Raw genomic sequence first — 15,714 nt, 5'->3', positions numbered from 1 at the left:
GAGGGAGGGGAGGAAGGAAGGGGGAGGGAAGGGAGGGAGGGGTGGAAGGAGGGGGGAGGGGGAGAGAGAGGGGGGAGAGAGGGGGAGAGAGGGGGAGAGAGAGGGGGGAGAGGGGAGAGAGAGAGAGAGAGAGAGAGAGAGAGAGAGAGAGAGAGAGAGAGAGAGAGAGAGAGAGAGAGAGAGTGAGTTAGCAGGACAGAATGAAGGAGTATAGCTGTGAGACTGGGGAGGGGGCAGTGAGAGAGACACACAAAGAAATAATGACAATGAGCTGGGCTCAATGAGAGTGAGAATGGACAAGTGGAGTGAATGTGTGTGAGCGACTTATAGTGATGGAATAGTTGGTGCAAGTGAGTTGACAGTTAGGGGAGCTTGTGGGAGTGACAGGTATTTTGCACGTTAAAAAGAACACGATTATGTTCGTGGCCCAAAATTTTTAAAGGTGCTGGAGAAGCTGGTACCACAATTTTCAGTCAGTCTTATAAACAGAAGCATATTCACCTTTTTCTACTCCAACAGAACCATTATCCTGTTAGTATTAATATACATCTCTCTCATATACACACAATGGTTACAACAAACTGTATCCCTGCAATTTTGTCTTTAGTTCCACTCTTTAAAATTGCAACCAAAATATAACAACTGCTTGTGAATGCAAAGATAAAATCGACAGCTCCAACTATTAACACCAGGTCCAAAAACAGCAAAATTGTGTTATGGTGTTTGCAGAATTGTTACTTCAATCCTCTTCTCCTGTATAAAAAATCTTATCTCTAGCACTCCAGCTTCAGCAGCAACAGAAATCTTAAAAGTCCTCTGAGGAACACCAATAAAAAGAATCTTAAGTTACATTACGATGTATTTCCTGGGTCAGTAGTAGTAGTGGCTGTTGTGGTCTTCTGTCCAAAGACTGGTTTGATGCAGCTCTTTGTGCTGCTCTATACAGTGGAGCCGCATACCTTTGGGAAAAATTACAGCTGTAATTTCCTCTTGCTTTCAGATGTTCACAGAACAGAACAACAACGCCATTTTGGTTGATGTTACAAGTCCAGATCAGTCAATCATCCAGATTGTTGCCCCTGCAACTACTAAAAAGGCTGCTGCCCTCTCTTCAGGAACCACATTTGTCTGGCTTCTCAACAGATACCCCTTTGTTGTGGTTGCACCTACGATACAGCTATCAGTACTGCCAAGGTTTATCATCTTCGCTATTAAGTTGGAAGCACCATTGGCTTGTAGCCAATAATATCTATGCTGATTGGGACATGTTCATCAGTACAAGGAAAATAAGTGACTTCACACAGAATAATAATTTATATCGATAAGTTCTTGATTAATTATGTACTCAAGTCAAACATTAAGAATAATGAGCAGGGTTCTCAACCCAATGAATGTTGCTGAATGTAGGTAGACGTTTTCTCTTGTATGAACAATGATAAAAGAACAGAACTGAAAAAGAGCCCTGATATTCTGTAGATAGTAACATATACCCATGTTATATAAACATAAAGAACATTGAAACTTCCTGGCAGATTAAAACTGTGTGCCCAACCGAGACTCGAACTCGGGACCTTTGCCTTTCGCGGGCAAGTGCTCTACCATCTGAGCTACCGAAGCATGACTCACGCCCGGTACTCACATTATTCGCAATTTGTTGGATGCTTGGTTCTATTTAGAGCCACAAATAATTACGTGTTGTGTTGCAACAGTAATTATTGACGACACTTTTTTTATACAGGAGAGAGAACTGTAAATAAGAGGGCATTGTTTCCCGCTGATGCCGATTTCTAAATGATCATCCCAAAAATACCACAAATTTAGTTATCAAAAGCAAGATTACTTTATGTGCATTATTGTGTCAACATAATACAAATTCTTAGTTTTGTTTGTTCCAATTGTTTTTACAGAAGCTTTTTTTTGTACAGCTGAAGTAGTGACAATGGGAAAAGATGGCAAAAATTATTGATTCCTCACATTTGGATAATAGTGAAAAATTATGTTGCTGATCCAGAATTTGTTGCCAAAACAGTTGATGGTTTATCAAGCAACAGAAATGAGAAGGAGCAAAAGAGAACATGGTTGAAAGCAAAAAAAAAAAAAAAAAAAAAAAAAAAAAACAACAAGAAAGATAAGAGTAGTTTTGTTGCACACACCTTTCAGGAAACAGTATAATTTAAGCACTTCATTTTAACATCATGCATTTTTATTGCAAGAGAGCAGAGCTCCTTACAAACTGAGGGGTAACCTTTAAATGGTTCTCCACCTGCCTCCAAAGCAGAACGTAATGCAACACGCTCCTCACCAGACACTGTTAGAATGTGGCAGTGCTCAAGTAATGGAGGAGAACCTGTAAAAGGAGTAAAAATTTATCCTCATGTATAGTAAATAGAGCAAAAGAATCCTTCAACAAATGTCCGTGCATAAAGGCAGAAAAAGTGCTGAAATCCAGGCTACATTAATGAAACCTGGGCGTGATCCCAATTCATGCAGACTGAAATGCCATAAGAAGTCAACCCAAGAAAACATGCAGGATATTTTTGAACAGTTTTGGCAGATGGGAGATCATAGCAGACAGCAAGAATTCACCTGTTGATGTCTGAAAAATATTAGCAGAAAACAGATCCAAAATGTGACTGAATGTAGACGAAATATTTCAAGAGTATATTCTCCAACAGCTGATGGGAATAGCATTTTATGTCAGAAAATGTTTCTGCATTCCTCTCTATTACAGATATGCAGTTGAGGACTGCCCTGAAAGAATTGGGAGCAGATGGAATTTAGTCACGTGATGTGACAGGAAAGCATTCCAAAAGGAGGAATGCAATACAACCTGAAATAAAGGAGTCAGTGCAAGAGCATATAAACAGCTTTCCTTGTCAAAAGTCACATTACACAAGGAGAGAAAAGAGCAGAAAATGGTATGATGCTGAACAGTGCATTGCAAAGATGCACAGAATGTACAAAGAGTGGATGAAGGAATGTAAATATGTCAACTTGAATTCTGCCACATACACTGATAAATTGAACAAAGAAAATAATTTGTCATTCTTTTGCCCTAAAAAGGATAAGTGTGAACTACATGAAGTTTACACTAGTTCTTGCTGAGGGGAGAGAGCAAAGTTGGCAGTCAAATACGGATCTCAAATTTGCAAATAAAGCTGTTTCGGGGAACTGAAAGAAAAAGACAAAATCACTTCAATCTCAGACAATTCCATTATCAGTGCACTTTTCGATCTGCAGAAAGTGTTGGCACGAGGCCATTTGCCCGTCATGGTCCAAATGAAACGGCCAGCTGTCCTTACCATTTCTTACAGATGCAAGCTGGTGAAGGTGACAGAACATTAAACTATTTGCATAACTGCAGGGGACAAAAAAAGAACAGATTCTTACTTTCTATGTCTGCCGTTGCATCTATTATATATGGAATATCAACCGCTCATATCTTTTTACAATGTGTGTATCCAAAGAATGAAGGCGATTCAATGCGTTTTCTGATTGAAAGAAGAAGCAATTTGTGCACATTCTGTATCAGTGGATCACCTAAATCATAATGTGTAAAGTCATTGTCAATATGTTCACAGTTAACAAAATGACTCATGCCTTCAGGAAAGTGGTGCAGAAACAACAGTGGATATACGACACCAATAGGAACAAGTTGATGTGCAATAAAGTAACACCGTATGAAACGTACTTTGAGTGCACTTACTACGAAGAAGCAAAGTGTATCTTCCTCAACAAGCAATGTAGAGGAAGGCCACTATCAACCTGTGACATCCTCTAACAATGAACAGAAGTTGAAGCATCTATTGTCCTTACATGACAGCATGTTCATCCTAACAGCTTATGTTTTATCAAAGCCAGGTTTCAAAACAAACTGGTCCACCAGAACATGTTGATGGTGATATATGAACTGCTGATGAATGAGGAACTCTTGCAAAAATTTCATAGGAACATCATATAGCATTACTTTCTCAGTTTTTTTTATCATTGTGCTATTGCAACATAACTTGCAACAGAAATCTGCTGTACATTTACCAGAGAAAAACATCGTTAAGTCTGCAATGTCCATTTCTGAAAATAGGTTTAGCATATAGGATATTTAAATCCCTTCATTTACTATGTGTTAGCCTGTGAAGTTTCAAAGAAATTTAAAATAAATTTGGATTTATATAGTTCATTTTAATTTTCTTTTGCTGCTATTGTAAAACTGACAATTTGTAGTTAATGGTGTTAATATTTGGAGCCGTCAAAATATGGCTGCACAATGTTCTGATTTATGGTCATTAAGACAGACTGCCGCATGGCTGGCAGCAGCCACAGCAGAACCGCACAACTGATGCTATGTGGCCACTGGGGGCGGGGAGGGGGGGGGGGGCGGCATATCAGAGCCTCATGCCCAATGCTGTGTGTCTGGCCTGGCGGTAAAACATCATCAGTCACTAAGCACAGGGCACTTCCAATATTGAAGTGATAGTCTAAAACAAGTTTCTGCACCTAACCTTTCATCTCCTAAGGCTTGGAAGCCTTATAAATTTGTATATAGAGAATTTGCAAACTTGAGCAAGCTGAATTATTTATAAATAGTTTAAGTTTTCAATTAACTACATTTATTTTCATTTTACTTCTGCCATTGTAAGTCATTTTGTTGTCCAAGTGGCAAACTGCGCTACTATTTTCAGCATCTTATCTCCTAATCTAAATCATCAACTATGCTATGCATTTAATAACCAATAAATTATGGTCAGAGTCCACATCTGCAGTTTAAAACCTGGGTTCTTTATATTTTTAAAATATAATCTATCTGAAACCTTCTGGTGTTTCCAGGTATCTTCTGTATACTATTGCCTTTCATGATTCTAAAACCAAGTGTTAGCAATGATTAAATTGGCAACAGAAGAAATGTCCACTACATATTATTCAACCGCTATGTTACTGCAGTTGCTCTCTACCATTTGTGTGACGGGCCACCTACTTCACAAGTCTAGGTTAGTGCAGTTTTCATTGCAAAACTGTAGTCCTGGTACCCTGCCTTCCCTCCTCAATCCCCCAATTATCAGTCGACTTACAGTAAGTATACCGAAATGTCTAGCTCCCAGGTGCAATAATATTGTGATCGACTAATAACTACTTCTTTCATTCCTCTTTCCCAGTCCATATCTTCCCACTATTTTCCTTCCCTTCCTTTTCTCACTATTGAATTCCAATTCTTAATTGCAATTAAGTTCTAAACTCTTTTTAACATAAAAATCTCTTTCACCACAAATATTTTATACAATCTCTTAATTATTTATGAGGCTAGTAGGCAGGCAGGTCATGGTTTGTTCTATAACTTGGTTGTGATAAACCATTCACTCTTCTGTTTGTCATAGATCGCCCATACTGTAGCAAAGGTGCTACAGACTATGACATAGGGGAGTGGATTGGGAGTGGTGACACAAAGAAAGCAGGTTAGGAGGGGTGAGTAGGTGTGGGGAGTTAGCAGAGGATCGAGGCCAGGAGGAGGACAGCAACGAAGCATGTGTTGCAAGATTAAATCCCATATAAGTAGTTCAAAAAGCTGGTGCTGAGTGAGGGAAAGGATCAGGATAGCAATGATTGTGAAGCAGCCATTGGAATTGGACATGTTGTGTTCAGCAGCATGTTCTGTTTCTTGGCCACAGTTTGACAGTGGCCATTCATTCCAGTGGGCAGTTGGCCGATGGTCAGCTTTGCTGTAATTTACACACAGAATTTTACGAGGGCAAGACCACCAACCACCAGTCCATTCGAAGTTTCTCACAAATAAATCATGCCAGGGCCAACCAAATAACAATGAAAAGATATGTTATGAGACCTACCATTTACAGCTGTTGTACCAGGGCTGTTGGTGAACAAAAATAATAACCCAGCAATTATGTATCACAGGGTTAACCAATTATATTTAGGGGCACTATCACATACTTTCTGGTCAAAACCAACCAGTGAGAGTCAAATCAATATTATATGAAATTTTCCTTGAGACTAGAAGGCAATTAAGTTACTACAAACTCACATCGATGTTTTACACGTGTAGCAAAGCAGTATAACTGAGAAAATATTGATTATGAGTTACACAGATTTTTTTTTTTTTTTACACTGGTCTGAAAATGTATATTTCAGACAAGAATTACTTTTGTAACAAATGTTAAGCTGCCAATAAGCCATTCTAAAAATGTACAATCTAAACTAGGACACTGAACAATAATTAAAACAAAATACTGCCTGCATCTTAACTGTAAGCAGTAATCTACATGAAGCCTGCCTGTCTCGAGTATTTGTGATGTCGTGATTCAATGGAGGGTGCGAGAACAATTTAACTCCTTTCAACATGCAAACATACCATGTTTAACAGAATGGTAGTTGCATGCAGAAAATATTTTTAACTTTTTGACCACAAAGACTTGTTATATTACTAAATAAAACAAAAACATATTATATAGTTGTATCAGTCTTTTATAGTCATCAACTTGTTACACATTCAGAAATAAAACACTGAAGCGTTGTTACATTTTGCCTGTCAGAATCCCACAACTTCTTACAAGTTTTTCTTTTTTTAAGTTCAGCCTTACACTGTAGTCTCATACATTCACTTTATGGCTGCTCACAGTAAGAGATAACTAACGTCAACAAATATGATGGAGATGTACTATATTAATAACAGTTCAATGAATCACTACCAAAGGACGTAAAATTGCAAAATGAAAACTTTTCTCACATTGCAATCTATGTAGAGTATAATTACATTTAATTACAACGGATCTGATTTCAATAGTTTTACATGGAAAATGATTGTTTAGCAAATATCTAGTCCCCATCAGACGTATTTCTGTCTACCTAACTGGAGGTTGGTAAAGAAAGAAACAAGCGTGTTGTAGCAAAGCAGATATATCTGAAAGACTTCACAAAATTATTCCACTAAAGTGTTACATGTACACATCTAATAATTTCCTAGAACTTAATATTTTACAATAGGATAAAGGCTGCAATGATGAATCAAACTGTGGCATTGTGTGCAAAATAAAATCTATGCACTTCACAAAATTGACAAGGACTACACATTTTGCTATGTCTATCAAACTCATCCAAATGAGGCCTCTGCCATTTTATCTCACTGAAAACTTAAAAAAAAAACATGATTCAGAATAACAAAAAGAAAGCAGAATCTTTTTTTTTTTTTTTTTTTTTTTTTTTTAAGAAAACAACAACATGACTTATGACCATAGTAAACACACACTGCCTACATTACATTTTTGACAATATCTGAACAAGTACTCAGTCTACAATATATACAAGGGCCTACATGTTTTTCCCCTACAGCCAACTTATGCAGAGCGATGGTACATGTTACAATTACTTCAGACACTGTCTTACAAAATGAACAATTACAAGTCATGGAAAAGGAAGAGGCAAATAACGTCTGAATATCCTACGCATGTCACTGTTCACAACATACTTCGATTATAATGAGGATTAATAACTGAGAAATAAATTATTTCACGAGAAACTAGAAGATTTTAGTACTGTGAAGTAGGTCACTGAATAATTTACAATAGGGTGATATCTTGTGACAACACAATTATTACTTAAATGTAGATTAAACTCAATAAAGAAACAGTTGAGTAATGAATGAAGGTTCAATTGTAAAAAAAAAAAAAAGCAAAACAAGTGGCGATAGTCATTAAAATTTGTATTTCCATTTCTCATCTCGAGTTGAACTGTATAAAATTAATTACAATCATCTATGTACATAAATCACATAAAATATTTCAAGTTATTCTAAAACAAATACTTGATTTTAAAATTCTTCACCCCACTATGAACACTGCAACAAAATTTTACAGGGCAAGATGATATTTCTTGTTGTATTATAATTGAGATTACAAGTAACTTCCGTTAAATGAGTAATACTGTAATTTGAAATGACAGTTTCAATGCTATACTAATTTAAGCTTTAAGACAAAGAAGGTACAATGATGTAAAAAAAGAAACTTTAAGGGCATACAGAGTTACACTCCAATATACATAAAATTAATTTCACTTTCGAAGGAGAACGACAAATTGTCAAATAAGCATGCACTTCAAAACTTCTTTCTTCATCAAATTAACCACAAAATTTTGATTTCATTTACAATCTTATATCAACAGAAGAATATCTGGTACACCACAGTGCAGATTTGTAACCACTGCTACTCTCATCAAGGACAATATCTGCATTCAAGGACTAGATATTTGCCAAAGGTATCTGACTGAGGTACTTTTCAATGAATTGGTACTTATAAAAAAATTATGAAAAAGTAATCTTTTAAGGACAGTCAGTATCAACTACCAGGATCATGCACTTTACTTTGTAGGGAACAAATAAGCCTTCCAGGAGCACAGGGACTTTCATTATTGGGGGGGGGGTCATTTACTGCAGTAAGAAAGGAAGAAAAATTCAAGAACATAGAATAATAGTATATTTAAAGATCTAAACTGCTGCCTTTCTGTAAGCGTATTAGTGCTAGAGCATACATACAAAATAACAATGATACACTCTATCAGATATGAAAAATCTGTAATTAATTTGGCATTAATTTTCTTAGTTTGTGGTGAAACACACACTTTTTTGAGTTATAAGTATCCCTTTCTAATTAATTTCCAACCTATGTAATCAGTCTCGCAAGTTTTATCTTATGCCCTGCAAAATCTACATCAGTAACTATTCATACATGAGGGGAAGGGTGGGAAGGAGGGGAGAGGGACCTGCTCACACTACCATGGAATGGTCAGCTTGCAGTATACATATCAAGCATGCGAGATATATAGAATACGCTCTTATAAAGAGTACATACATCAATTTCTAGATATAAAGGTGGTCTGCTGCATCAACAATCACATATGTGAGCACTGGATTTGCTATATGAAGTAACTTTTCAGAACTGTCACATTATGTAAACTAATACTCCTTTTCAGAACTGAAGCTAAAAATCACTTTCTCCAAAGAAGTGTAAATATTTGGTGGATCTTTAACATATTTAGCAACTTAAAAATGTGTGTTAATTTGTTCCTCCCTATTTCTATGAATGGGATTATGCAATTCTTTTAAAGGTAAATGAATGTTTAAGACAGATGAATATACTGTAACTATGGATTTGGATGACAAACATAACTTCTTAGAAAAGGGTGACAGTTTCTTTTCTTAATGACCACTGACAATATAAATGAACATTGAATTTTTTTGAATTATCTATTACCATTGAGCATACTCAGAGTAATGACTAAGTCTATATGATCATTAATTTTCTCTTTCATATTTTTGCACATCAAATTTAATAATTACACAAATAACTAATGTATAACAAGAAGCTGCAATTTGATGCTCACATTTTTTATCTTTGATGCCAATGGAGCAGGCCATTTAAGCAAGGAATTTACATCACACATAGTGCACTTAAAGAGTTTTACAACATTTTTCTCTATTAATATTTCTCCTGAATCATCACACTCCATTATCTGACAGTTGTTTGAGGTAATCTAAGATGGAGGCTACAGCACTGCTCCAGCTTTATGAAGCTATTACTCTGCTGGAAAATGCAGACAAACAGCTGTGTAAGCTATTTAGCAATTATCCGAAGATTTTTCTAACAAAATCTCCAACAATCAGCCTACACATCAGCATAAATGCTGAAAAACAATTACACCAATTTTTTCAGCCAAGTTATATTAATAATTATCTCTTCACAGAAGATTTAACCCTGTCACGTTCAAATTCTCTCTCTTCTTCAACTGTCCATTCTGGATCATTTGGATCTTCACCTTCCCCAATTGCAGACTCTGTTGAATCTGTACTAGGAGATACTGGTCTGCTTTCACCCTGTAAATAAAGATAGCACCTGCATTACAAATATATCCAAGAAATAAGTTATATTTTTATACACAATGCTTCCTTAATATCTGACTATGATTAATGTGTGCTGACTTTACTGTGCATGTCGGCCTAGAACGGCAGGAATGAATCACTATCATCATCATCATCCAAACCATTTCAATTAGCATACTGCCAAAACTAGCCATTTCCTGGATGTACTGAGTGTGAAATACTATGCTGTTCCTATGGTAGCTGCTCTAAACACAATTAGTTGTCCCAGTCTGATCTACAAACAGTAATTAGAGCAGATTCTCTGTTGATGTCAATGAGGGCACTTGTGAAAGCAGCACAGTAGAATTCATCTGTAAAATTGTTATCAGACAGCTAGGATGGTACGAGATATTGATTAAGTTGACTGTTCAGCTGTTGTTGGGCAAACATGATACCAATGATTCAGGTTCTACTTGATATAACTGGTATTCCTCAAAGCGTGCTCTTGAACAGAAGTGCTGTTTTATCTTTGGCAGGCTGCACAAGGTACACTTATGGACGGACTCAAACCTAGAAGGTCACCGCAAATCTTTCCAACTGCCCAATAATCCTCAATTGACTGAATCAAGACGAAAAGGAAAAATGCTTGAGGATACTGAACATGTAATTCACTATATGAAGAGACATGAAAAAATAATAATCATCGTATTTATACAATATAATTTTTGTCAATTCTCTAAGAAGTACCTCTTCAAATTGTTAAAATCAAACCAAAATTTGTTTTACAATACGGAGATGTGCCATCTCCACCACCCATAAACATCATTTATCTGTGAAATTCTGCATTCATGTACAATCCATTTTGAAGGTTAATGAATATAAGCACTACCGAAACACAAGTGCCTGAAGACTTGTATGAGCAGTGTACTGACGAAAGCCACAAATCAGTTATTTGGCAAAAACTTAAGCATTTGCTTGAAACTATAAATATTGACACTTACTTCAGAGTTATAGTTTCAAAAATAGAAGTTGCTGTGGCTTTCCTTATTCATCATCAAAGTTTCAATAAAGCGATAGCAACACAGCAGAATATACTCTTATCAAAGATCTAAATGATTTGATCACTGTGGCTTTTTATACTTTAATATTACAGTACAGATGCAACTAGAATTATGTAGCGTCTCTACAAGTTGCCTTGTCAAGTGTAACTACTCTTTGTTCTGTATTTTAGTTACAACTCCACATATGTAGATCAATGATTAGTTAGGGAAGAACTTACTACAACAAAGGAACTTCTAATTCATGGAATACGTCTCTCTCTCTCTCTCTCTCTCTCTCTCTCTCTCTCTCTCTCTCTCTCTGTGTGTGTGTGTGTGTGTGTGTGTGTGTGTGTGTGTGTGTGTGTGTGTGTGAGAGAGAGAGAGAGAGAGAGAGAGAGAGAGAGAGAGAGAGAGAGAGAGAGAGAGAGATCCATCCACGACACTGAATATAATGAAGCTGTAGCAAGACAACTACATAAATGCAAGAAGACCTGCAGAGGACTGATGATATGATATATGCACAACAGGTGCAATGGCTGGAAGCTGTCAATCTCACTCAAAACAAATTTCCATGACCATACACTACTTTAAGGCAAGCAAGAATATCATTCTCAGGGTAAAAAATCGACTGAGATACTGTTGATCTCCTTCAACTGAAGCCTTGACTTGCTGCTTCACAACACATATATACACATAAAAAGCAATAACAATGTGTTATGGTTACAAGCACTTTAGTCGTCACACAGAAAATTGACACAGACTGTTATGCGATATTTATTCTTCAAGGACGAACTACAGTTTCAAGCCAATATTTAGCCATTTTGCAGCACAATACTTCAGTTACGGCTTTCATAAATCTGCTGGCCACAACACTCTGTTATGTAGTAATGTTTCTTCAGCAATCTACACTTTTGTCATTAACCTTCAAAAATAAGTTGTACAAAAATACAACTATATAGAAAAGTGACCTTGATGGTATTAGACAGACGCATCTCCGGATTTTAAAATCATTTTAATTTGGTTTTAGCTTATGGAACTGGACAATAAAATAAGTTGAAAAGAACACATTCTTTAAAAAATACAATTTGTGACTTATTTTTTCTCAAAGGGTTTGAAACAACCTGTACAAAAGCTGAAAAGTTAACTTTTCTTTTACAACAGAATGTACTTTTAATAATAGGCAGTCATGATTTGTTCATGTTTCACCTCCACCAACAGAAATGAGTTGAAGACACAGAGAAGACAGGAGCAGATAAATTTACGAAATATTCTCTAGTGTACCAAATTTATTGCCTAACAATGGCTCATTTCTGTTGTTCCTTTAAATTCCACTACATAAAAGCAATTTCATACTCCACATAATAAAATTTTAGTTGTTTTTGTTCCTGTCTACAATAACAATGCGCGCGCTGCCACATATGCACACCAATTTTGTATGGGACTGGACTGAAATTGTGTAATTAATACGAAGTACACATTGTGCTTTTCACTTAACATTTCCTAAATCTTCTTGGGTAACTTGTTCAACAGTAAGTCATAATGTTTTCTTCTTTTTGTTGTACCTTCACCCCACATCTACTTAGGGTTGGTATGGGTGCTGTTTGTCTGTAGTGTTATCCATGTGAAAGAGAGCAAACAACTGCTAAACATTTGGAAATTATGTAACTGAGTTGGGACTTGGGTACCAGCCCAATATTCACCAATTCAGATGTGGGAAGCTGCCCAAGATCAATTTCCAGGCTGGCCTTGGCAAAAACCCCACAGGAGGATTTGATCTGGAGCCAACAGTCCACTTGCCCGAATCTTGGAAACGTGCACAACTATCTGGGCGTGTTAATAAGTCATAGTTTCTATTTGTAAAGTACCACTTTTTTAAAGACCAGCTGACAGGTTTGCTAGGTCACATTGTGAAAGTTTCCTGAACTACTTTTAGCAGACAAAAGTAGTTATCTTCCTCTTTATCTTTTTCGAGTTATGCTCACATGTAAGCAACATACCTTCAGATGGCTGAGAATATCAACAACAAAGATACAGGTTTCCAACTCAAAGCAGTCTGGAATCTGACACTTCTACAGAAATCAGCCACAGGTATCCTTAAAAATGGCATTTTTCTAATACAATGAATAACACGTAAAACCACATCTAATTATGATCCCAAACATAGTAAGATGAGGTAGCTGAACTGGTGTTTATATATACACATTTACACATTTTCGTGGCTATGTCTCCCGACATTTTGGATTGGACCACACATCCAAGCAGACACACAGCTAATGACCATGAACAGTATAACATTTCACAGTTCAACACTGGTAGTACCTACCCTCAGGCTGTGTTAAATGTATTAGGGTTTTCACAATGAGATCGAGCAGCAAATCCAGGACCACATACTACCCACAAAGTGAACAATATTTCAGCAACAAACACAACATGTAATCAGTCTTTAAGGGATTCTCCTGGTTTAAAAACATGACAGTCATGGGCACAGCCCACACAATTATTGTTTAGTGGAGAAAGTATTTCATCAAGAAACCCATGAATTACTATAATGGCCAAAATATAAGGTACACTTTATCGTCAAAATTCAGCTGTATGAAATTAAAGTTTTGTCTTACCTGTGCAATCCTACAAATACTAAGATACTGTAATATCACAGAATCTTCAACACTGGAGTTCTTTCCTTATTTCAAAATGGAGCAACAATATTGCTATTGTTGGGAAACAAATACCCCGAACTTTAAGGTTGGGTACTTTCCTTTGCTGAAGATAAGACGAAAGGTTGAATACCTATACTGAGAGGTCCAAAAAAAATATATCCACTGTTTAAAAGTCCATAACTTGCAAACTAATTGACGGAGTTGTCTCATTTTTGGTGAAAGTGTAGCTTCGAAATAGTCACCATTAACATCCACACACAAATGAAGCTGCCGAACTGCACCACAAACCACTGACTGCAATGTGTTCAGTTTGATATTTGCACATGAATGTACGATGGATTCTCGAAGTTCATCCAATGTGCGTGGCTTTTGTCAATAAACTACGTCCTTTAGTGTTCCCCACAGGTGAAGGTCCAGAGGAGATAGGTCTCGAGAACTTGGTGGATATTCCACAGCACCTCTACGGCCTATCCATCTTCCTGGTAGATTTTCGTCGAGTTATGCCCTAACATGATTATGGTAGTGGGCTGGGACACCATCTTGTTGAAAGCAAACTCTTCCGTCTCCATACATGTTGGATGGAAAACTCTTCATCGTTACCCACCATGTTAGTAAACCACTCTCAGTACTCCATTCTACGATCTGGGTCGTCCTCATTCATTGCGTGTAGCAACTGTGGGATGTAGTAATTCCACTATGCTGTCTTCAAAATTCACCGAACACTTGAGCGACTCACTTCAGTTTCACTGGCACACTGTCTCACAGACTTCACTGGTGAGCAAGTGAATTATTGTAACACACAAATGGAGTTAGCTGGATTTGTTACTGTTACAGGTCGTCCACATCGTTATTTGTGTACATCTCTTACATAGCCTTCTGCTTCAAATTTGTCTCGAATGCGACGAATTGTTAAACGTGTCGGTGGCTCTGTTTGATACTCATTTCGCCATTGCCGTTGAACCTCATTAAAGTTTTTGTACTTAAAATACCACTCCAAAACTGACTTCCTTTCATCGAATGTAAGCATGTAAGCATGTAAGCCTTGTACCAGCCATGTTTACTTGAGTAACTAGGTGCAACTAAGAACAAAACACTGACTATCTGGCGACTGTCATCTGAAAAAACAAAAATACGCAATACAACACTTGTGTGGCGATTGCCGGAACTAAAAACTATTACACTACCAAAGATGAGACAACTCCGTCAATTAGGTTGCCAGTTATGGACTCTTAAACAGTGGATATATTTTTTGGACCCCTCTGTATATTGACAAATAATTCAATTAAAGGGCTTGGAAAATGGGAAGACCATAAACATACTCATGACAGAATTTTATAAAAGGATCTGTTAGTGTCACAGGTTTAGTTCTAGAAGGGGACTTCATTCAAACTGACAGAAGGTTTTACCGAGGAACTCGACAACTTATAGAGGTAAGTAATACAAATGCAGCAGCAGCACCCTAACTTCTACACCAGATATACAACTGTGACCAGACCATCTTTTGGCCGATTCCAACTGATACAACAGTGGTGTACAAAGGGCGAAACAACTGGAATCATAAAACTAAGAATTACTGTTATTTTAACAGTTACATAAGAGGAAAATTTCCCCAACGGTGTTACTGATTTTCTGCCAAGAAATACCATAATTAGTTATGATCAGACTAGCTATTGCTTGTAATTGCAGACCTGGCGCACTGCCAAGTAAGAGTTAATCAGCATCAGAATTAACAGCAAACTTATGTCAACAATACTTCGGTATACATGTAAACATCACAAACCTAAGGTGGAAAGAAAGAAAATAAGTATATCAGGATATCAAACACAAAGTTCAATACGTAAAGGAAAACAAAAATTTAACAGCTGTGGGTGATTGGAACACATTAGTGGGGGAAGGAATAGAAGGTATGAGTTATGGGACAATATGGGCTCAGTAGAAGGAATGACAGGGGAGAAAGACTAAATTCTGCTACAAATGTCACTTAATAGCAAGTAATACATCACTCAAAAGGACGAAGAGGTATATATGGAAAAAGACTAGATACATAGTAAGCTTCCAGACGGATTATATGGTGTACCCAGGATCAAACATAGACTCTGATCACAATTTCATAATGTCCAAAAATACACCGAAGTTTAAGAGAATAGTCTGGGAGAATCAC

General features: G+C 36.9%; 1 protein-coding gene across 6 annotated transcripts in view; it reads right to left on the bottom strand.

Moving 5' to 3' along the window:
• Nucleotides 1-7,690: 7,690 nt before the first annotated feature.
• LOC126335338 (KAT8 regulatory NSL complex subunit 1) overlaps nt 7,691-15,714 on the bottom strand; it is a 344,378-nt gene continuing 336,354 nt past the window's right edge. For all 6 annotated transcript variants that reach the window (XM_049998554.1, XM_049998520.1, XM_049998511.1 and 3 more), the window contains one exon: nt 7,691-9,871. In XM_049998554.1, coding sequence (XP_049854511.1) covers nt 9,728-9,871 — 144 coding nt within the window. In that variant the 3' untranslated portion in view covers nt 7,691-9,727. The remainder of the gene's footprint in view (nt 9,872-15,714) is intronic.

The sequence above is a fragment of the Schistocerca gregaria genome, chromosome 1 (assembly GCF_023897955.1).
Source record: "Schistocerca gregaria isolate iqSchGreg1 chromosome 1, iqSchGreg1.2, whole genome shotgun sequence".
In the NCBI taxonomy this organism is placed as follows: domain Eukaryota; kingdom Metazoa; phylum Arthropoda; class Insecta; order Orthoptera; family Acrididae; genus Schistocerca; species Schistocerca gregaria.
This window is presented reverse-complemented; position numbering and strand designations above follow the sequence as displayed.